The sequence below is a fragment of the Scatophagus argus genome, chromosome 8 (genome assembly GCF_020382885.2).
Source record: "Scatophagus argus isolate fScaArg1 chromosome 8, fScaArg1.pri, whole genome shotgun sequence".
NCBI lineage: Eukaryota > Metazoa > Chordata > Actinopteri > Scatophagidae > Scatophagus > Scatophagus argus.
Genome location: NC_058500.1, coordinates 5368541 through 5389985, shown reverse-complemented (window position 1 = coordinate 5389985; position 21445 = coordinate 5368541). Strand labels below are relative to the sequence as shown.

Sequence of the window (21445 nt, the reverse complement as noted above, 5' to 3'; positions counted from 1 at the left end):
ATAATACAGTTTGTTACCCACGCATAAAATAAAACTCACATCCATTACAGTGTGATGGAACGGTAAGTGAGAAATTCTCACTTACCGTTCTGTGAGATGATGCATACAATACCATAATATAGATTTTAGTGGTTAAAAGACAAATGTTTTAATAAATGTAATGATTAAGTGACGTTTTCTGCAAGTCAAATAAAAATATCGGAGGGATTTATATCCAAATCTTTAATCTTTATTTCTTTATTATTAACATATTTTGTATTGTTTTGTATTTTATTATTGAGAACATTAACTGTAATAATCATTCACCCAAACCTCTACTGCATGTTTGAAATTTAATTGTATCTTAAATTTAATCCTTAACAGATCAAATCAAGCACATCGCCTGTGTGGCACAGTTTTTTTCCCAAACAAAAATCTGTCACAGTCAAGTCAGATTTGCAGCAAGGAATAAAAGTCCTGGCAGTGATTTTTATAAAGAAAGAAGTCTCATAAATCCTTTGAAACCTGAAATGCAGTAGAAAAAAAAAATCCCCAAAAGAACCAAACACTTTTCCTATAAAGGGGATGAAAAGATTTTTAGAAATTCATAGAAAGCCTAAAAGATTCTATTGGAAAAGGTGAAACCTCCTTTCTGAAAAATCTGACAGTGTTTTCTTCTCTTAATACTGTGTTTGATGTGTGATAAGGTGCAGATATGTAACAGAGACAGCGTGTGTGCAGGCTGCATATTTACTGTCTATTATGTCAACTCTCTCTGCCTTTGTCTGCTCGGGCAGCCACATCACCGACCGGCCAGAAGTTGCATTTACCGGTCTGGCATGGCGTGGGGCTGCAGTGCGACGTGAACACACACTGACAGCCTTATGGGACCATGAGGCAGGGAGGCAGGGAGCTGTGGGTCAGGGCCTGGGGTGGCTACAGGCCATCGGGACAGCGCAGCCAAGAAGATGACAGGATGGGCACAGTCGCCATGGAAACACAAGCGGCCCAGGCAAATCATGGCAACTGGTAACTAAGTAACAGGAAACGACGGACCATGGAGGGCAGCGAGCCTGGTTAATCACGAGGGGAGAGAGAGGAAGGGAGGGACAAAGACGGGGAGATAAGGGCCACAGTCCTGGCTCACAGCAGACCCCTCTCCTCCAGAGTGTGAGCACATCACTCGCTCCACACACGAGAACAGCAATGACACTGGATTAGTGTCAGTGTGAGCTGGAGAGGCAGCCTCCACCCTTCCTCTTTCACCATCATTTTCTTTGTAAATCCATGAGGGGGTGTGAATGAGCACACAGTACAAAGGCGAGGAGAAACGAGCTGCAGTGCAGCCATTAAACTGTGCTTTTGTGTGTGAGGGTGAACGTTGATATAAAAGTTGCTTTGATCAATATTTTCAAATGTCTTAAAGTGACAATGTCATAATGTGAAAAGGGTTTCTGGTGGCGACAAATGAGAATTATCAGCCAGTCGTAATGGACTTTCGGTTCATTGTTTGGCCATCCGGCTGCCACTTTGCTGTTCTGTTTGACCCTCACTGTTTTAAGAGCTTCGTTTTGAAAAAGCTGAAAAAGCTCTAAAAACCAAAAATGCACAACCTGCTCAGCATCAGAGAGGGACAGACAAACAAGAAAATGAATCTCACAATCAGAAGAGAAAAAGCTAAATAACTGTCCTTTTAACCACGCGTTTCGCAGATTATAATAACCGTGTTAATTTTGTGTACAGCTTCCATCAAGATTAAAACGTTACAGAAGTAAAAGTTAATGAATAGGAACCTCAGTGTTTTTTCTACAGGACTGTCTGAGAGAAGTTTCACATCCGTCAGCTCAGTCCTCTGTGGTCTGAGAGGCTTGAGGGGCCCATAGGAAGCCTGTTACCTCCACACAAAGGCAGATTGTATTTGTGACCCCGGTGACCAGACCACGGCTCATAACTAAAGCTTTATCTTTGACACAACATCTGCTTATTAAACTGACAGGCGTGAGTGATTCAAGCAACAGTGGAAAAAAAAAAAAATCTAGTAGAGTCATAAACATGTACAGGTTGTGAGAAAGCCAACTGCTTTCATCAGCAGACCTGACCATTACCTGATGGGTCCATTCACAAAGAGCTGATCTCTGATCTGTCAGTGCCACCTGTGTTTGTGGCTTCAATCATACAAGTGCTGTTTGCTCTGGACAGTTAAAATGGGCTCACTGTGGAGAGACACAAACCCTCCCTGTTGCTCAAACACTCGACAACCCTTATCCTACCCTCCTGATTGGCTGTGACATGCTTATTGTGGCCCCCCCACGGCTGCACTGACATCCACTTTACCAAAGCTGTGTGACACATGTGATTGCACCTGTCAGCCTCTGTCTTCTAAGCCGTTTCCCCTAAATGCTCCCCCCTGACCTCTGTTCCTGTCGTCTTCTCCTTTTCAGTCTTTTCTTCCCATGTTCTCAGGCTAATTTTTGTTCCTCCTCCTCCTCCTCCTCTGACCACACCACATGACGCTCTTTAAAGTGGTTTAGCTAAAACCTTTTCAGACTCACAGTGTCAAATGCGCTGATACCAGATGATTCAAATGTGGGCTGGAGGTCTCAAGCTTTCTCTTTGTATTGTTATTTGATTCACCAAACAGCAGGAGTTGCTATAAGTCAGCTTTTAATGAGCTGCATTTAGCAGATAAAAAACAAGATATTTCCCTCATGAGCTATCTAACATACACGTGTTCATAAGTAATTGTTCGCTACCAAGATCACCACATTAACTTAAAAAACGATATGTTGATATTCGGTTTACGGCTTATCTGTGCTGCCCCCAAGTGGCCAATTCAGTAAGTTACTGTAGGCTTAAAAACAATAATAAAAACTTGCTTTAACAGTCAGAATCTGTAGTTTACAGCTAACATTTCTAAAATAAGAACAAACGTTGTGTTGAATCACAACACACTACATCAACCAGAAAACCAGCGTGGCTCACCGATTCACTGATAACAATAGACATCGATGGCAAAGAGGGATAAGCTAAGCCTGCACTGGTTATATAGACGTTGATTGTTAGCAGGATCAATTCATTGCTCATTTTGATCTTTTCATGTTAATGACAGGAAAAACAAAGAATATCACAATCCTTATCGTTTAAATGTGGCGTTAAATGAATGTAATCTCTCTAACATGTGGCCTATCAAACAATCTATATGTGCAGTCCAGAAATACTTGAAACACACGCTGACAATCATTCACAAAGCTGCGGTCTGAACGGACAGATGGCTGAGCGGTTAAACTGGCCCACAGCTTCAGCACCTCTAACAGCAAAATGATTTTCATTCATAAAAGTGTCAGCCAAAAAGCTTTACACTCTGAATGCTCCCCAAGACCCTCGTCTCTGTTTTCTTCCCCTTTTCAGGCCTCTCTTCCTTATTCTCAGGCCTTGTCATGTTCTTCCTTCTCATGTGTACACGCTACACAACACTCATGAAAGTGATTTCTCTTCATAGGGCTTGATATTGCATCACTGATGTAACTCAAATGGCATACAGAAATTTAAGTTCTGTAATGTTTTTATTTTGAGGCTATGATGTTCTCTACCCAGGTTTAATCATTCACAGAGATGGTTAAACTACGGCTGTCTCGCTGAGTAATCTAATTGTTGAGCGACAAAAGCTTGCAGTCTTGATGCCAAACTCTGTATTATATAGATAAGAGCTGCTATGATAAGATTGATCAAACATTTGTTACAGAGGAAATATATTAGGACATGCTAGCCGGTAAAGATGTTCTCGCCCTTTATCCCACTTGGACAAGCACTTTCTTGACATATTAGACTTTGTTAGATCAATTACACAGCCTTTTGACCAGTAGGACTTGTGGTGAGTTGTTTTCTCCGTTTGTGTGCATGGTTACAATTAAGACTCCTGAATTCCTTTATCTCACCTCCCAACCCAACACACAATGAAACCAAAACAAAACCTCTCAATTATCAGTCACTTTTTAAAAGCACACACACACACGTTCATACATTGTCCATCATTAAACTATCACTGACAGTCAGGAGCATGATTAAAAGTGAGCACCGACTGCCTTGCTTTCTCTCTTTTCACTGCGATGGCCCTGCCCTTTGGGAGAATGGGCCGGCGGGGAGGTGGTCGGACAAACAAAGCCTAGCCTGGCCCCTATGACCCCGCTGTGGGCTACCACTACAGTGGATCTATACACCCACCACAGATGTGTCAGAAAGGCCCCAAGTTATCTTCATAATGACATCATAAAAAGACATCCAGGGGCAATTTGTTGCTTTTGGTATTAAAGCACTATTTCACACTGTAAGAGCGTTTTCACATCGAGGGTTGTATGTCCGGGTATCAGTCCATAAATACTCACACACGGCCACCAGGGTTCAGCCATTGTGGACCAGACTCCAACCATTCACTTTGCAGGACTGAGCCTAAGCATAAATTCAGACACACACACATGAAGCCCTGAACCTCCACTGTGCCTCCTCTCCACGGCACATAACACAATAATACTCATTTTAGTCATGCGAACAAGGTTCTGAGGCACAAAATGTTACTTGAGCCCTTGATGGTTATACAACAATTTACTGAGGTCTGTCTATGATAATTTGCCACCTGAACAGTCACTTGGAGTGCTGTAGTAGCTGCCTTTCTCCATGTCAACGCTGTAACTCCTGCCAGTGAACGTGAGGATATTGCGTGAACTGTGAACTTCCCCAGTGGGAGACTAATAAAAGCCTTTAATTAAATTCATAGTTTAAATTCATCAGCACACCATCTTACTGTAAACTGTGTTAGAATATGTATCCGATATGCAATAAGTACACTGAAATAGTAAAATTTTGCCACCTGAACCTACATCAGATTAAGACTGGAGACAGCATTTGGTCTCTGAGATATTTACTGGGAAGAAGGGATATGGTTGAGTACTAGGCTTGTAATTAACGACATTTAAACAGTTATTTTAGCCATTGTTATCCACCTGTAACTGACATAAGTCAATGCTGGCCTCCAACATACTTACATGCACTCTTGCAGCCTCAGGTTTTTGGGGCAGCTTTTTCTGGTTGTGTTGCTGTGGGTAAACATCTTAGCCTTGTTTCAGAAACCTCAGTAGCCTAGCTGGACTTTGCTACTACCTTAAGTAAGTTTCTCTGTTACAATACAGAAAGTAGTGGCTGAGATGGTGAGGTAAGTCGGCATGAAACCCGAGGACTGAATCAATCACCAGAGTCCTGGAGGTCTGCGCTCCGTTTAAATAGACGGAATGTGGACACAATGGGCGCCATATTGGCTGCGTAGCTCTTTTGTCAATATGTTCGTCGGGCAGTTAGACAACAGTCACTTTCTATAACCGTGCCGCATAAACTTCAACGAAGTCATCCCGTGAATCGTTTAATGCCGTATCCTTCCTGTTGTTAGCGCTGATTTCACTGTTTTCACAACATAACCAAATGCAGATCATCTGAAGGAAAACAGGCCCGATAACCAAACGACTACAGTCGTTGGCACACAGCCACATCACTAGCCATGTTTTTGAAAGCTGCAGCTCGTGTAGCATTTTTGCGAAAATCAGACGGCAACAGGCTGAATTTTAGTTTTTAATGTTTAACTAACTATTAATGATTATCTTATAAAGCCGCAAGAAACCAAAACTCTTTTATTCAGGGTAGCTTATAGCATGGCAGCCGTGTGGCTAGACAATGTTAGCAACGTTTTGTCCTTGACGAAGACTCCAACAACGTTACTAGCTCGGTAGAGATATATTCCATTGTCATGTATTTTAAACACTCCCATATAAGATATACATTTTGGAGGTATAATTTAATTAAACGCTTCATGGTGATAGCGAGAAAGGCTAATTGTAGGCCAAAATAGTTGTGCAGGTTAGCTTTAACTCGCTAATAATGTTAACATGTATGTCAACCAACTGAAAATCAAGGGTTGTTTTTTGTTCAGCTGCGACGCGGTCCTAGCATTATGTTGGCCTAATTATTAATCAGTCTGAGCTAATTTTGAAAGGTGTGTGTGTGGTAACGTTAATGTTAACCATGTTAGCTTATGTTGTGGTTACTGTGCATGCAGCTGCTCGATTTCGGTGAAAACCCTTCAGAAATAAACTGGAAACAGAATTGGCAAGGTGACTAATAGAGTCTCTAAACCTCAGCTAAAGTCTCAACTAAACCTCAGTGAGATGCATTTAAAACCACTGATGCGTCCGCATGCAAATTATGAGCAACCCAGTTCTCATTTGATTAAGTGTTGCGGTTTTGTAACCTCAATCCAGCACAGCTAGCTAGCAGTTCCTCAACGGGACAGCCCCCCGTAACGGCTGTCCAATGTATGACCCGGACGTCACAGGGGCCGGTTTGCCTATCGGAGAATGTGCTTCAGGACGAAGGCAAGAGTCAGGAGGATCATCTTTAAGGGCACAGCCGAGGTAAGTCACAAAGTGTTATCTATATTAACCGGCCGCTTATACTCTATTGAGAGTATCTCCTGTAAAGGCGGTTTGCGGATGATACGCTCAGGGTTATGCTACAAATTGCATTGTCCTGGTGTATTGTAAACCCAAAGCTCTGCAAACCTCACGACACAAAGACCGGCTCATACAAAACCACAACCAAATCAGGAGATAGGACCGAGCGCCGGGGAGGTTTTGAATACTTAGAGATAGCATTGGACTTTAAGTGCTTCGATTTTCCTGCCAGTTGCTGTAATAACGTGCGTATGCGCTGTTAATAGTCAGCTTTAACGTTAAATTACATTTTCACAGACGCTTGTTTGTGTGTATCACTTTCAGCCACTTGCTTCAATGTGACGTTAAAACATAAAGATCAGTGTCCTCATGTGTAACCAGGCTGCAGCCGCTGTACATTGCATGTCATGTGAGTTGTTGATGACAAACCCTCACTATAGAAATTAATGTGCCACTTGTGGTGCGTTGCGTTTGATTTCTCTCCAGTAAATTGACAGATTGTTCAGTGTTGTCTTAAAGCTCGGGTCTCGTTTGCAGTTGAAGTTGTACAGCGGGACGTTCGCGGCAAAAAAAGACAACGCGAGATTTCATATACGCTTTCTATACAATGAGAAGAGAGGGGAGGAGACAAATGAGCAGCGTGGCGCAAATGGCCTGTGGGAGCTCAGCTTCAGGACAGCTCGGTGTTTTAATGTACACATGGCAAGGCAAGGCAAGGGTCTGATACCTACCAAACACTCAAATGTGAAGATTATTTGACAGAGAGCCCTCAGTCTTTATCCTCCACAGCCAGACAATAGGGGATTAGAACCCACCCAGTCTCACCCCCCACCCCCACCCCTAGAAGTCACTAATGGGTTAGGGGTAAACAGTAGCTTGGGCGATACTGACAGCCATGTTTTTCTTATGAATAACAATTGTGAAAATCCTCTTGAAGCGTGTGTGTCAGGACAGTATGAATAGTTTTCTTGATGAAGCTGCAGTGATAACTCAGGCATGTTTAAGCACACAATCTAACAAGGACTTATTTCAGTTAAATATTACAAAGACTATCAGAGAAACAAGTCTACAAATTAATAAAGTAAATGAGGTCCCTCTGCTGTTTTCTCTTATATTACTAATGCATATGCAATACGGAGATGTAGGAAATCAGATTTTTATTAGACCTGTACAAACAAATCCATGACATATTAGCCAGATAGGCTACAATAACGTTAGGAGTTCATATTTTATTTCAAACAGGTTGTCACTTTGCACTCTGTCGTGGTTTGGATGGTAAAGAGAACAAGTTCTTTTAACTTTCTGACATGTCTGACAGGATGTGACAGGAAGTGTAGGATGCTGGCTTGGTGGTACATGGGGAACCATGAGGAACACAAACATTTGTGGTTTCACAGTAGTAATAAAATAGTAATAATAGATAATGAAAAACATGAAAGACTTCAGAGTAAATAGACTGTATTTACACAGCACTTTAATACAAAGCGCTTAATTATTTGCCTCTTATTTACACATGTGCGCAGACAAACCCACCACTGGCAGCATGCCACTTTGCAAGGTGTTTGCCTGACCACCTGAAGCCAGCTGGGGTTCAGTGTCTTGCCAAAGGTCACTTTGACACAAGGACAGCAGGACACAGGGACTGATTCACCGTTGCTGACACCAAACAGTCAAAATGTTGTGATAAAATATGTGGTATTAATGGAAACAAAAATTACAAACAAGAATGTGGGTTATCTGTGATTTTGTTTTTTTCATTTAATCGTTCATTCTTAAAATTACAGAAATGTTGTTTTCTTTCTTAGAGAGCTGGAAGATGGCAAGCACAATGGTTGTGACTCCAGACTCCAGCCACGATAAATCCAGCCGCTTCTATTTGGTGACCTGGGTCAACAACCTGCTGAAGACAAACTTCAAAGATGTGCGGCAGATGGGTTCAGGTGATTCATATGAATGAGCAGAATTAACGCAATAGATATCAACGCTTTAGATATCACTCTGATTTTTCTCTGACTGACTGGCTCACAGCTGGATTGTAGCTACAGTTAAGCTGTGTTATGTTACTGTTAATTTCCTGTTGCTGCTTCATATCAAATGTTCTCCACTGGCAAACTAGCAGGGGGCTTTTAATGTGAAGAAGACCTAGGAAATGCAGTGTATTTTTTACTGAATTACCTGAACTTTGTTCTTCATTAAAAAAAAAAAGGTCTACACCACAGTCAGAGGATCAGTCCCAGGATCCTGACGTATCTTTGGCACTAGTCTGCCCTGTAGCTTCTCAGATGATTGAACATGCATTTTTGTCTGGGTGTCGTCTTTGTGGTGTTCCCACATGTGACTTTTTGGCCAAAACACAGACGACATGAGGAAAAGCAACAGTCAGCCTTTGTCTGCGCTAATTTTTTGGTGTCAATGTGGTGTGTTTGGAGCTTTAAATAGAAGAGCAGTACAAGCACAAACAGCCAGAGTGAGCAATTTGCACGTTTGCATCATGCCAGTACGGCTTGAAAGTTCCTGGCTGCTCACAGCTCAGCTCAGAACGGCATCTCCACTGCTAATGCAAAACAGCAAAATAGTGTTAACTTGCTGAGACGACACTTTCTGAACTGTCTTTATGTGCGTGTACGATCCTACAGGTGCATGTCACTGTCAGATCATGGACTGTGTTATTCCTGGCTCTGTTGACATGACGAAGGTGAAGTTTGATGCGCAAGGTGAGGATGACTGCAAGCACAACTTCAGTCTTCTTCTTGAGGCCTTCAGCAAGAACGGTATCACACGGGTATGTGCTGTACTTGTTTTTTTTGCTCTTTTACTTGTCTGTCATGTTAAACTATCTATGGTGAGTAAAAAATGTTACAAGGAGAGCACCAATGTTTTTATATGCCTGTGTACATCAAAATGTGTATTAATTATCATAAGATTATATGTAGCCACATGGTGTAGTGCCAAGAGCAGTCACTTCCAGGAGTCTCTGCTGGCTGTCTGGCAACCACACAGTCACGACAAAGGCAGCAGAAAGCTGCTGCTTTTGGCCAAAAGATAATTCCAGCACTGTAAAAACTATGAATTGTGCTTTTTACATTTCTTTTTTTGTGTATGCATTAAACAAATAAAATATAATGTGTTAATTAGTGAGCTTCAGTGGTGGTGGTCTTTGGATCAGAGCCAGGCTGGCTATTTCTAGTCTTTATGCTAAGCTAAGCTAACTGCACACTCCCTAGCATTCCTAGATTCCTTTAATTTGATAAACTCTGCATAGTTGACAATGAAAAATCTGAATTTATCACAAGGAAATTTACTATGAAAGGTCGTGTATTGGAGTGTGAGTCCTTTTGGAAATGGTGGGTATCCCTTTTTTGGAACAAATTTATATTATAAAACACACATACACACAAGCTATATTTTTCTTCTTTGTCTTGATTTAGACCATTCCAGTTGAAGAGCTCATTAAAGGGGATTTTAAAAGCAACTTTGAGACAATGAAGTGGTTCAAAACTTTCTACACGGCAAACGGGAAAAATGAAGACTATGACCCTGTGAAAGCTCGGGACAGCCATGATATCAGCCCTATTGTGATGTCTCCTCAATCATGTAGGTTTAACTTACTTTTTCTCTCAGTGAGATAATAAAATAAGACACTGTGTTTAGATTATTATTTACAGTAATTGTGCAATAATTTTTTTTTTCTCTTGCTCTGTCAGGGAGATCTAAAATGGAGCCTGGCTTGGAAGAGAACGGCACTGAAAAAAGGAAAACATTTCCATATTCTGAGAAGTGGAAGGATATTTTTGATTGGGCTGGCCATAGTACTCTTGGAGAAAAATATACCTACTGCTGCTCTTGTGACAGGGACCTTAACACATTTCAGAGAGGCCTTTTTGAACTCAGGCAACATGCGGAAACAAACAAACACAAGAAAATGTCTCAAACTTCCACGGAAGATAGCCAGCAAAGCCACTGCTCTGAGCCGCTACCGTGTAGTAACGAAGCTATTCGGTTTATCTACAAACACTGTAACGCCGGCTCTGCTAATGGTGAACAGGTGCCTGGCCATTTTGCACGCCGTAAGCTGGGGTTGCAGTACCCCAAAGATATCACATCTGTTTGCCAGCACACTCCTTACTGTGTGTACATCTATGGAGGGGTAACACTGGAAAAGGATGACACTGTCTGTGTGATCCTTGTTGGGTTTTTTGATGTTGAAGCCTCCAGGCACTGCATTCGATTTCTGGATGCTCTTCAGTCAGTGGGTGATGGAGATCAAACAGCAGCAGCAGTGGTGGAGATGTTGAAGAAATTTGGGTTACCCACAAATAATCTTGTTGCTGTTTTTTCCGATGGTAATGGTGCGGCGTCAGAACACATCTGCTCACATCTCAGGGAACTCAACCCAAACATAGTGGCCTTAGGTGGGCTGTATACCATCGCTGATGCTGCTTACCATGCAGGGATTAAGGAGCTCTCCAATCAGGTTCAAGAGTTGATGGTGGATATCTACGCCCATTACTCCTCCTGCTCTACCAAGAACGACAACCTCAAGGCTCTTTTTGGCTCAGATGTTGGCGCGGACAGTCCATCATTTCATCTCAACACCAGCTGCCTTAAGTTTTGCCTGTTAGTCACGAAAATCTTGGAAATATGGACAGATCTCACAGTGTATTTTAAGTCTTGCGACAAGAACGATGACAAAGCCAAGTCAATATGTTCCCAGCTGCAGGATCCCAAAGTCAGGGCAACATTTATGTTTCTTGAGCAGGCCCTGAAGCCTTTGCACAGTTTCCAAAGACATCTACAGACACATGAGGGAGCTGCCCGAGCTGATAGTCTACGCATCCTGGAAGAGGCCAGTAGCCTGACATGCACCTACACCTCCTACTTCCTACATTCACAAGCTGCTGTTCGCTTCCTCAAAGAGCATGATGTGCAGATCCTTAAGAATGAGAAGTTCCACCTGTCAAGCCCTCAACTCAGTCTGGGTTGGAAAGCTATAGAGGACTTCCTGAATGAGTCAGATGCTTCAGGGGCATTGCCGCTGTTAAAAGAGGAGGCTTTATCTTTCTACATCGCACTCACAGGTTGCATTGCAGAGGAGCTACCTTTAAGCGAGGGGATGTTAAAGAGCATAGCCCAGCTGCTGAGCCCCCAGAGCAGGCTGAAAGTGACAGGAAAGGCAGTTGGGGAACTTGGGACCAAGCTGGGAATCTGCAGCTCTCCTGAGGAGGTCAACCAGCTCACATCTGAATTTCTTGAGTATCAGCTGGCCGAGGAGGGAGAGAGAGAAGAGGGAGGGAAGAACAACTCAGCAGTGCTTCCTCTGGAGGAACACTGGACCAGCGTACTGAAGGACACCAAGCTGACCTCGGTCTTCACAAGGCTTGTTTTGACCCTGTTGTCTTTCCCCCGTCCTCCACTTGAACCTCAGCAGGTTTTTGCCAAGGTATTTAAACCATATCAACATCTTTTGTCTGTATTTGTTTTTAGTTTTGTCGTTAATCTTCCCCACTTCCTGTCTCAGGCCCTGGAGAGTGAAGACAGTGTGGTCTCCTCTGAGAGTACAGCCTTAACAGAAAGCAGGTGCAAAGTCACGTCCAACCGCATGCTCTCTGACAGCAACAGCAGCAAAAACCGCCCAGTTCACTTAGTGCAAGGTAAGAAGAAAGAAAGTCACTGGGTGAAACAGTTAGATTTGCATCTTAATTTAACAATCTAATAAATAAACAACTTTCATAGGGTGATGATGATATGGTTTGTAAAGAGCTTGGCAGTGAAGAAGTCAATGCATTGGATCCTACATGTTATGTGTGAGTCTACAACTGACTGGTCTTTATTTGACAGTGAAGCCATGTGAAGTCCGCCTTACAAAGTTAAGTCGTAAGTAGAAAAGTTTTTCACTTTCTATTTGCACAATTGAGAGCATTTTAAGAATAGTACTTGCCGTTATTGAAGTGTATTTTTACTTTGGTAAATTTATTTTGTAAAATGAGATAAATCTTACTGTAGCTTTGTGGCTGAGAACACCCTGAGAATACTGTAATCTTTTCCCTCCCCAAGACCTAAAGAATGAACATTATGTCCTGTGGAAAGAGGTAAGTTTGTCTTCTCTGTTCATCCTATAATGTACTGTGTCTGTATGAAAAAGAAGCAACTTGGTTAAAAAGATTTTTAATGACAAATGGCTCTTGGTTGCACTGGATTCAGATGCAGATGTAACCAGTTTTTCTTGCATCATATCTGACCTCTTTTAAAAGTTGCCAGTTTTGAAGCTTCCACTCTTCATTTCCTCTCACCTACTAACAGTCTTTTTCTCTCCACTTACCTCTTTCCATCTTTTGATGCGGCGCAGTTTGCCCCTATATATAAGTGTGCATGCGTGTGTGTGTGTGTGCGCACGTGCATGTGCAGGATATCTGAATGTGTAATGGGAGTGTGTTGTCTCTCAGGGGACCAGTAGGGGGAATTTTGGCTGGGAGAGCAGCTTGCGCCAGAAGCCACAGGCCCGTACAGTGTTTCAGGCTGGTACTAGCAACTGGTCCAAACCTGTAAATCTTGATAAGGACAGCAAACAGGGTCTGGAGTCCGAAAAGGAGGTGGTAGGTATACTTAAGTATACTACCAGAACACCCCTGGGCCATGACAGGCCTCTCTGCCCTCTGAATGACTATTAGAACAAAAGCACAGCTTTACAGCTAGGCTTGGGGCTTGATAGCATTTGATTAAATCTGAATATATTAGCTACAGCAATTGTCTATAAATGACTTTTGTAATAAGGTCTAAAAAATTTATTTATTTTTTGCCATTTTAGTTCATTGCTGTATGAAAAGTTTTTACTGTAAATCAACAATAAAAGCAGGACATCCATTCACAGAGGACAGCAGGTCTTGAAAAATCATTGAAAGAACAGACTTCAGCTTCCTCAAAAAAGGCTGTAGAAGTCTTACATTTCATTTCCAAAGTCACAAGTAATTTTTTTTTTTACTTTTTGTAGGCAGTAACATAAATTACACTTTTTTCATGTGCAGACATTAGAAAGTACAACTGAGACTGGTGCAACAGAAGCTGTTTAGTGGTTTGTGTGGAGGTTAGCCTATAAACTGCAGCCACACTAGCTAGCAAGCTCATCAACACTTAATGGGTGTTCATTTTAAGACTTACGGGGAGTTTTTTCTTTAAACAAACAGAACGTTTGGGTTTAAATTCAGTGTTACTCACCCACGCAAGCTGCGTGTATCCTTGTGCTCAAGCAAACACGTCGAGCTGAATTTCCTTCCTCATGTGAGTATGTTATATTGTTAAAATCGATGTTCATCAGCTTGCAGTCTTCTTCTCTCCTCGCTTTGCTGGTGCGTTTCAGCATGTCTTAACTTGCTCCTGCCACCTATTGTTCAGTGAAAGTGTGACACCCCTGGACCAAGTTATTAACAAACAACTTCACAGACCTATAAAGCTCCTCAGAGAACCTTCCAATGAACTTGAATTAAGTTATTGTGACGTTTGTTATAGTCAGAGTTATGTTTAGCATAAAATGGAAGCATTTGTGTTCTGAGAGGCGACTGAGTGACAGACATCAAAAACCCTCCCTGTGTGGGCTGGCCTTTAGGCTCTGCAAAAATCAGAATCCAATCCTTCCTCTAACACGCCTTCATTTCAAAGTCATCATTCGCTTTGTTCACGTGGTGCCAGAACTGAGAAAGCACATCCTCCCAAGCATTACACTGACTCCCATGATAAAATTCAGTTTGACTCCTCAGTGAAAAAAAGACGTTCCCTTGTTTGATTGGTCGTTATGTTTCAGCTCATTATGCTGCTCTGAACAAAGCGAATGTTCATTTCTTAACAATGATTTCCTCTCTTTCTTAACAAATTCTCTCCTCTAAATATCAAAACCAACGATGATGTATGGAAATGGTGATAAATTCAGATGTGCCACCAAATACAGCAGAAGTCTTATGTATGAGAAAGACACAGGTTCTCACCTGCATTATTTTTACCTTTGATGTCTTTCTGTATTAAATGTGGCGGACTCTCAGGCAGAAGAGACGTCACCATCCAGTAAACCTACACCGAGAGGACGACGGAAAGCCGCCTACCAGGTAACAGTGCCAGACAGAAAGCCACATTACAGTCACTGATCCAACATCGTAGAAAATGTATGTGTGAGATTTTCTTTGTGTAGAAGAAAATGTAGTTTTGAATAATCACGACTTTTCTTTTTTTTGTTGTTTTTTTTTTCTTTTTGCAGGATGGGAAAGGATTTCTGACGGGAGAACTCGTGTGGGGGAAAGTGAAGGGCTTCTCCTGGTGGCCTGGGATGGTGATGCCTTGGAAGACCAAGTTAGCTCCCCCGGGTATGCGGCGGGTCGAGTGGTTTGGAGACGGGATGTTCTCAGAGGTCAGAAGTGCAGTTCATGTGCTCAAGCTGCAGTAAAGGCATCACGTGCTGAAGTGGATTTTTACACCGCTCTCTCTCCGTTGCAGATCTATACAGAGGGCCTTCTGTCATTTGGTGCCTTTACCAAGTGCTTCTGTAAAAATTCCTTTGCCAGTTTGCCCATCTACAGGGAAGCCATCTTCCAGATAATCGAAGTAAGACACCAAAACCGTCAAAGATGTTTTTTTTTTCTGTGCCGGATCTTTTCTTAAACATCATCCTAACATTTTCTTGCCCATCAGTCTAACTTTTGCAGATACGTAGTGTTCACAATTACATTGTGCCTGGAAATGTTTGTCATTTTCAGTTGGCAGGTGAGCGGTGTTCCAAGTCTTTTGCTGAGGCAGAAGGAAATAAAGAAAAGGAGCTGAAGCTGATGCTGGACTGGGCTTTTGAAGGATTTCTGCCTACAGGACCTGAAGGATTCACGCCTCCTGGTAGGTGATTAGATGTGCACAAGGCCTCAGTGAGTAGACTAGTTCACACATTGACTGTTTGTACTTCTGGTTCTGTCAGCAACTTCACTTCTTTTCCTTGTTGATATATCAAAAGATGCTTCTCAAGAGTATTTTTTGTGAAGTCTTTCTTGATTCCATCTTTTCCTGGTCTTCAAGATGCTGCTGCACAACAACATGGTTTTTCTGACTCTGCCCTCTCTGACTACCAGCCTCCAGCAAAAAGGAAATATGTTCTTAAAAATAAGGCAAACGCATCCGTCATCACTTACAAAAGAGGTACGCATTATTTATAGTCCACAAACATAACAAAACTAGGGTTTTCTATTATTATCATTGTTTTGCCCGATTTGTGATTTGGTTTGATATTTTACTTTACAGAATCAATCCCAGAAAAGGTCAAAGAGAAAGGCAAAACTATCGAAGGTATGTTTTGACTGAGCGCATGGAAGCAGTTTCGAAAATTAAATTCTTACATTTTAAGAGGTGCTCTTTGTTATTTCAGATTTTTGTTTGTCTTGCGGATCACCTGAGATTGACGTGCAGCACCCGCTGTTTCAGGGTGGTCTTTGTCTAAAATGCAAGGTAATCTAATGACCTGACGGTTTATCCCTTTCTGCTCTACGTGTTCTGCTTTCCTCCATCCCAGCCCAGTATGTGAATGTCTAACCTCCATCTGAAACACAGCTGCCTCTAACATCTCAGATGCTGCAAAACGCCCTTGTCATTGTTTGCAGGAGAACTTCTCGGAGACGCTGTTTCGCTACGATGAAGATGGCTACCAGTCGTATTGCACCGTGTGCTGTGCCGGCTTCGAGGTCATCCTGTGTGGCAACGTCAGCTGCTGCAGGTAAACACTGCTCAGGTGTTATGTGTCACAGGGCAGACTCGTATGCTTTTTACGTGGGTTTATGAGTGTTTACTGGTGATGGAAATTGGATATGATATGATATGATATGAAAATATGTGCATCGTTTCTGTGTGTTCAGATTTGACCAAGTATGATGTTTGCCACCAATAGAAGCAATCACACACTCAGGGTTTTAAAGTATCTTAACTGAGCTGATATTGATATTTTAGTAGTTCTTCTGGCTGTCCTGACGTGTATTTTCTGTCCACATTCCAGCCTAAACTTCAGCTCTCTAAATGACTAATGAATAAGACATAACATCGATGGATCGCCGTTAATTACATTCGGATGACGCACACCAACTGCTCCATTTCTTTTTCACATCTGTTCTCTGTCTCACCCAGATGTTTCTGTAAGGACTGCCTGGACATCCTGGTGGGCCCGGGAACCTTTGACAGTCTGAGAGACGTTGATCCGTGGAGCTGCTACATATGCAAGCCGTCGCAATGCGTCGGAAACCTCAAACTAAGGGCGGACTGGAGCGTTAAGGTCCAAGACTTCTTTGCCAACAACAGCGCCATGGAGTTTGTACGTGCTGCACTACTCTCATTACGAGTTCGCATGTTGGCTTAAATTCTCACCAGGCTTTCACGTGGCTACAAGTGTAATGGCAACAAATAATCAGATATCAGTTTATTTGGTGCACATATCGACATCCGGGGCCGTAAAGTTCGATAAGTGTGCTGTTTGTCGAGAGATGTACCTTTCATGTAAAATATTAGGAATGCCTGGGCTTTAACTAACAGCAGTTTACATAACTGGCTAATCTGCAGATTGTTTTCTTTTAACAAAACAAATGTCTAACTGGTATGTCACGCTGTTATATATCTGATTGGTGCTGAAAAGTTTTTTTTATTGACCTTTCTGTCACAGGAGCCTCACAGAGTTTACCCCTCCATCTCCGCTGATCAACGCAGACCAATCAGGGTGCTCTCACTTTTTGACGGCATTGCAACAGGTTGGTTCATCGTGTCAGCTCATCCAGTCTCTGTGATGTTTGTGATGAGCCTTTGGAAGCTTCAGTTATGCAACCAAAAGTACAACTTTCATTGGAAACAGTCATGGAGTTTACATAGAATTATCAGTTTTTAACCACTGTGGCATGACGACAGGATACCTGGTGCTCAAAGACCTGGGCTTTAAGATTGAGCGCTACATCGCTTCAGAGATTTGCGAGGATTCGATTGCCGTGGGCATGATCAAGCACAAGGGAATGATCGAATATGTCAATGATGTTCGTACCATCACGAGGAAGCATGTGAGTACAGGCTGGAGTAGGATTAGACGTGTTGTTTATCTGTGTTTGCCACAGCAAACAGATGCGAGCACATCTTTAACTCTGCAGTCGTTCAGTTCACTCATTTCTGTGCCACATCGAAGAGGCTAAAAACAGTATGAAAATATGATAATATATAAAAAACTTGTTTTGTATTTGTGTGTTGCAGCTTGCTGAATGGGGTCCATTTGATCTTCTGATTGGTGGCAGTCCGTGTAACGACCTGTCCATGGTCAACCCTCTTCGAAAAGGATTATTTGGTATACAAGTACAAGTAGTTACAGATTAAATGTTGGATGAAATAAGGTCCCAGTAGTTTTCCTCTACACCTCTTCTGCTCTGATATCTCTGTTTTCCTCCCTGTTCGTCCTGCAGAGGGCACCGGGAGGCTCTTTTTTGAGTTCTACCGCATATTAACCATGTTGAAGCCAAAGGAGGGCGACGACCGTCCGTTCTTCTGGTTGTTCGAGAACGTGGTTTTCATGAGTGCCCACGACAAGTCAGACATCTGCAGATTCCTCGAGGTTAGATTGTGAGATTAAATTTGCTTGTCACTGATGAACTTGAACTTGTCCTCTCAGTCCGGATGACAGGGAACAGACTGTTTTACATTTGTTTGTTGTTTTTGTTTTTTTCTTTATTGCTCATTAATTCCATTTTGCCCTTTTTTTCAGTGTAATCCAATTCTTATTGATGCAGTGAAAGTCAGTCCTGCTCACAGAGCCCGCTACTTTTGGGGGAACCTCCCTGGCATGAACAGGTACAGACTAATACTGACTCATTTTCCTCTCTTTATTCACACTCTCACCCTTAAAAAATTGTTTACATGCCGGTCTGCGTTTCTCTTTAGACCTCTTGCTACAGCACTAGATGACAAAGTGGCCCTCCAGGATTGTTTGGAAGTCGGACGCATGGCAAAGGTAGAAGCATTTAGTTTTCTGTGTTTCTTCCTTCAGGTCTTGAAAAGTGTTAAAAAGCCCCGATTTCATTTGAAGGTGTTTAAATTAACATCTTGAAAAGCTTTGGATATTTTATGTTGCCTGCTTTAGGCAGTGAGGTCAGATTACAGGCTGTTGGGGGACCTTAAAACACCCATGAAGTGAAAATTGGCTTTCTGCCTTATTAAATTGCTTAAGTTCATATATAAAATGTTTAGATTTTATTGTATTTTCTTGAAGCGGTTTAACGCCCTGTTACCGATTTGTGTTTTCTTGCTGTAGTTTGACAAAGTTCGCACCATCACGACAAAGTCCAACTCCATAAGGCAGGGCAAGATGGGGCCGCTACCTGTCAACATGAACGGCAAGGAGGACTACCTGTGGTGCACCGAGTTAGAACAGTAAGCATTGCTCACAAACATACATACGGTACATCGCAGCTATAATCTCATGTTCAGTGCATACATTTGGTAAAGCGTTTAGAGAACGAGACTACAAGTTAACCCAGTAAGTTTTGAGATCACCATCAGCGGAGATGCGACATCTGCGACAGTCTGCTTAGAGCTGCAGTCTGACTCTGTATGGACGCAGCTCAGTCCATGACTTCTGTATGTTATCAAAGCAGCTACTTCTGGGTGATGAACTTGTAATATTTATTAGGTTTTTGTATTTTCTGTGACTAACCTTTTCCCTGTTGGTGACAGGATCTTTGGCTTCCCCAAACACTACACAGATGTGAATAACATGGGCCGGATGCAGAGGCAGAAAGTCCTGGGTCGGTCCTGGAGCGTCCCTGTTATTCGTCACCTCTTCGCTCCGCTGAAGGATTACTTCGAATGTGAATAACGACTGTGAACCGAATCTTCGTTCTCATGTCGGAGCAGCAGTGGTGAACCTGATGCCTTATCCTGCCTTGCATTTCTAGGTAGTTCAAACTCCCTTTTCCTATTAAATACTTAATTTAGTATTTTAGCTGTTTTAGCTGACTTTTAGAAGTGAACCGTATGAGTTGTCAGTCATCTGTGATCCACCGTCACCAGCAGGCACCGACACTTTTCAGTTTGTTTCCCCAGGTTTCCTTTGATAAGTGATGGTGCTGTGACCAAACAATAATGTTGCTCAGAACATGGGCCTGAATCACAAAGCGAGATTAGACAGTCAGTCAACTGTCTTTGGGATTAACTCAGGTTTTCCAGCGTCTCAAAGCGGGTTCACTTTTCATTAATCACCGTTCTAATCAGCATCGATCAAAAGGGCTCCATGACTGACCGATCAGCTCTTTCCACTCAGCCCAGTGAAAGAAATATGCAACGTTTCAGTTAGATCAACGTTCTTCTCAGCTCTAATGACCAAAATTCAGATTTTACAGTCCTCATTTATCCACTTCAGGCTTTATTTTGCCTTTCCACACTTTTCCTTCACACGTGCGCACTAGATCCGTAATAGTTTGTTCATCATTAGACAAAAGCGCCAGCGTGTCACTGTTTTAAACTGCTGTACATGTTGAAAAAGACAGCGAGCCTTATGAAACTGTTTTTTCAGGATGTTGGACTCAAACCCAAAGAGAGCTGTTGAACTTGCTTCGTGTTACAGGCCCCAGGTCTCTACCTCAACACTTTTTTAATCCTGTATTTAATTTATGAATCTGAAAAAAAGAAAAATCACGTAGAAAGAAACTCTTTTCTACATGATTTGTATTTTATATTGTTTTATAGTGTTATCTTACCAGGGACTTCTATTCTGATCTCATCGTGTCTGTCCTTAGCTGTGATTAATTTCTACAACTCAATCAACTAACCAGGTTTTTTATTGTGCTTTTTAAAACTTTTTTTAATCCAAATTACATTCACATCACTGTACTGCCCCAGTGATTTTTTTCTTCCCCAAAATGACCTCACTGGATTTGCACATTTTATCTTTTTTAAGGGAAGCTAATTTATACAAAACCAAAACATGATGTGTCTTAGCTGTGCTGTCAGTATTTCAAGTGGACTGTCTGCAGTAAGGACGGACTTAAACATAATGTGCCGTGTCTTCTAACAGAGGATCATAACTGTGGTTTTGCAGGTTTCCCCCCTTTAATAACGTTTGACACGAAACAAACCCTTCATCGGTTATTTAAAGTAATAATCAATAATGAAGACAATAGTTATTTGCACTGTTTATGTGTGGATTTGGGGCCATTGGTTGGACAACAAAATTGGATGACATCACCTTGTGCTCCATTAAATCGTGATGCACATTTTCGTCGTTTTCTGACATTTTGTAGGCTAAAGATGACGAGCAGATGTTTTCATGATTTTGTTTGTTTTGTTAAGAATATGATCAGCGGTAATTGTTTGTGTAGTGTGCACACAAAACCAATTATGATCCTTTAAATATCAGTGAGACACGATCTGTTTGAAAGTCTGTCATCTGTGCTTTCCCCCTAAATTTTGGTTTTTAAAAAATCATTTTTATTATTATTATTATTAATGTTATTATTATTATTATGTAATCCTCTGAAAACATCAACAGTACTGATCAGGTGTCCCTAAACGTCAGTTTCATGCACACCTGTGTTTTCATTGTTCAAACGAGTCGTGTTACCTTTACTGAAAGTTAAGATGATGGTGCTGCCTTAAGTTTGAATGACTGTTAGCTTTCCTGTGGTCCACTCCTTTACCTCATTGACTGGGACTTTGATTCATGAGGGTGCTATGCTAACGGTGCTAACTTTGCATGTGCAGTTTGGGTTTGTCTCTGTGTTTTTTTCTTAACCTCTGCTCTTCATCGGCACCAGCTGAAAGTGAATTTCTCCAGTAGGCTGTTGTTTTGGCGTATGTCAATTGTTTAATGCTGTGTTTGTTTTTATGAACTAAACTGATGTAGGGTAATAGTAGTGTGGTGTATAGGTTGGTTGAAGACAACAAACGGCATGTTAAGAAAAACTGAATAAAGTGAATGTGTGATTTTTATTCAA

At 41.9% G+C, this 21445-nt stretch overlaps 1 protein-coding gene across 11 annotated transcripts in view; it reads left to right on the top strand.

Annotated features, from left to right (window-relative positions):
- dnmt3ba (DNA (cytosine-5-)-methyltransferase 3 beta, duplicate a) overlaps window positions 1-21445 on the top strand; it is a 25996-nt gene extending 4551 nt beyond the window's left edge. The window contains exons 1-27 of one of the 11 annotated variants that reach the window (XM_046396273.1): window positions 4891-5138; window positions 6356-6434; window positions 8281-8413; window positions 9110-9255; window positions 9902-10067; window positions 10178-11913; window positions 11992-12124; window positions 12312-12347; window positions 12528-12562; window positions 12917-13066; window positions 14504-14566; window positions 14716-14865; window positions 14952-15059; window positions 15212-15341; window positions 15519-15638; window positions 15741-15785; window positions 15865-15944; window positions 16097-16209; window positions 16614-16797; window positions 17143-17227; window positions 17382-17527; window positions 17715-17805; window positions 17921-18069; window positions 18220-18305; window positions 18396-18465; window positions 18766-18884; window positions 19188-21445. In XM_046396273.1, the coding sequence (XP_046252229.1) occupies window positions 6378-6434; window positions 8281-8413; window positions 9110-9255; window positions 9902-10067; window positions 10178-11913; window positions 11992-12124; window positions 12312-12347; window positions 12528-12562; window positions 12917-13066; window positions 14504-14566; window positions 14716-14865; window positions 14952-15059; window positions 15212-15341; window positions 15519-15638; window positions 15741-15785; window positions 15865-15944; window positions 16097-16209; window positions 16614-16797; window positions 17143-17227; window positions 17382-17527; window positions 17715-17805; window positions 17921-18069; window positions 18220-18305; window positions 18396-18465; window positions 18766-18884; window positions 19188-19329 (4473 nt within the window). In that variant the 5' untranslated portion in view covers window positions 4891-5138; window positions 6356-6377 and the 3' untranslated portion in view covers window positions 19330-21445. The other 10 variants (XM_046396266.1, XM_046396269.1, XM_046396265.1 and 7 more) reach the window with 10 other exon arrangements.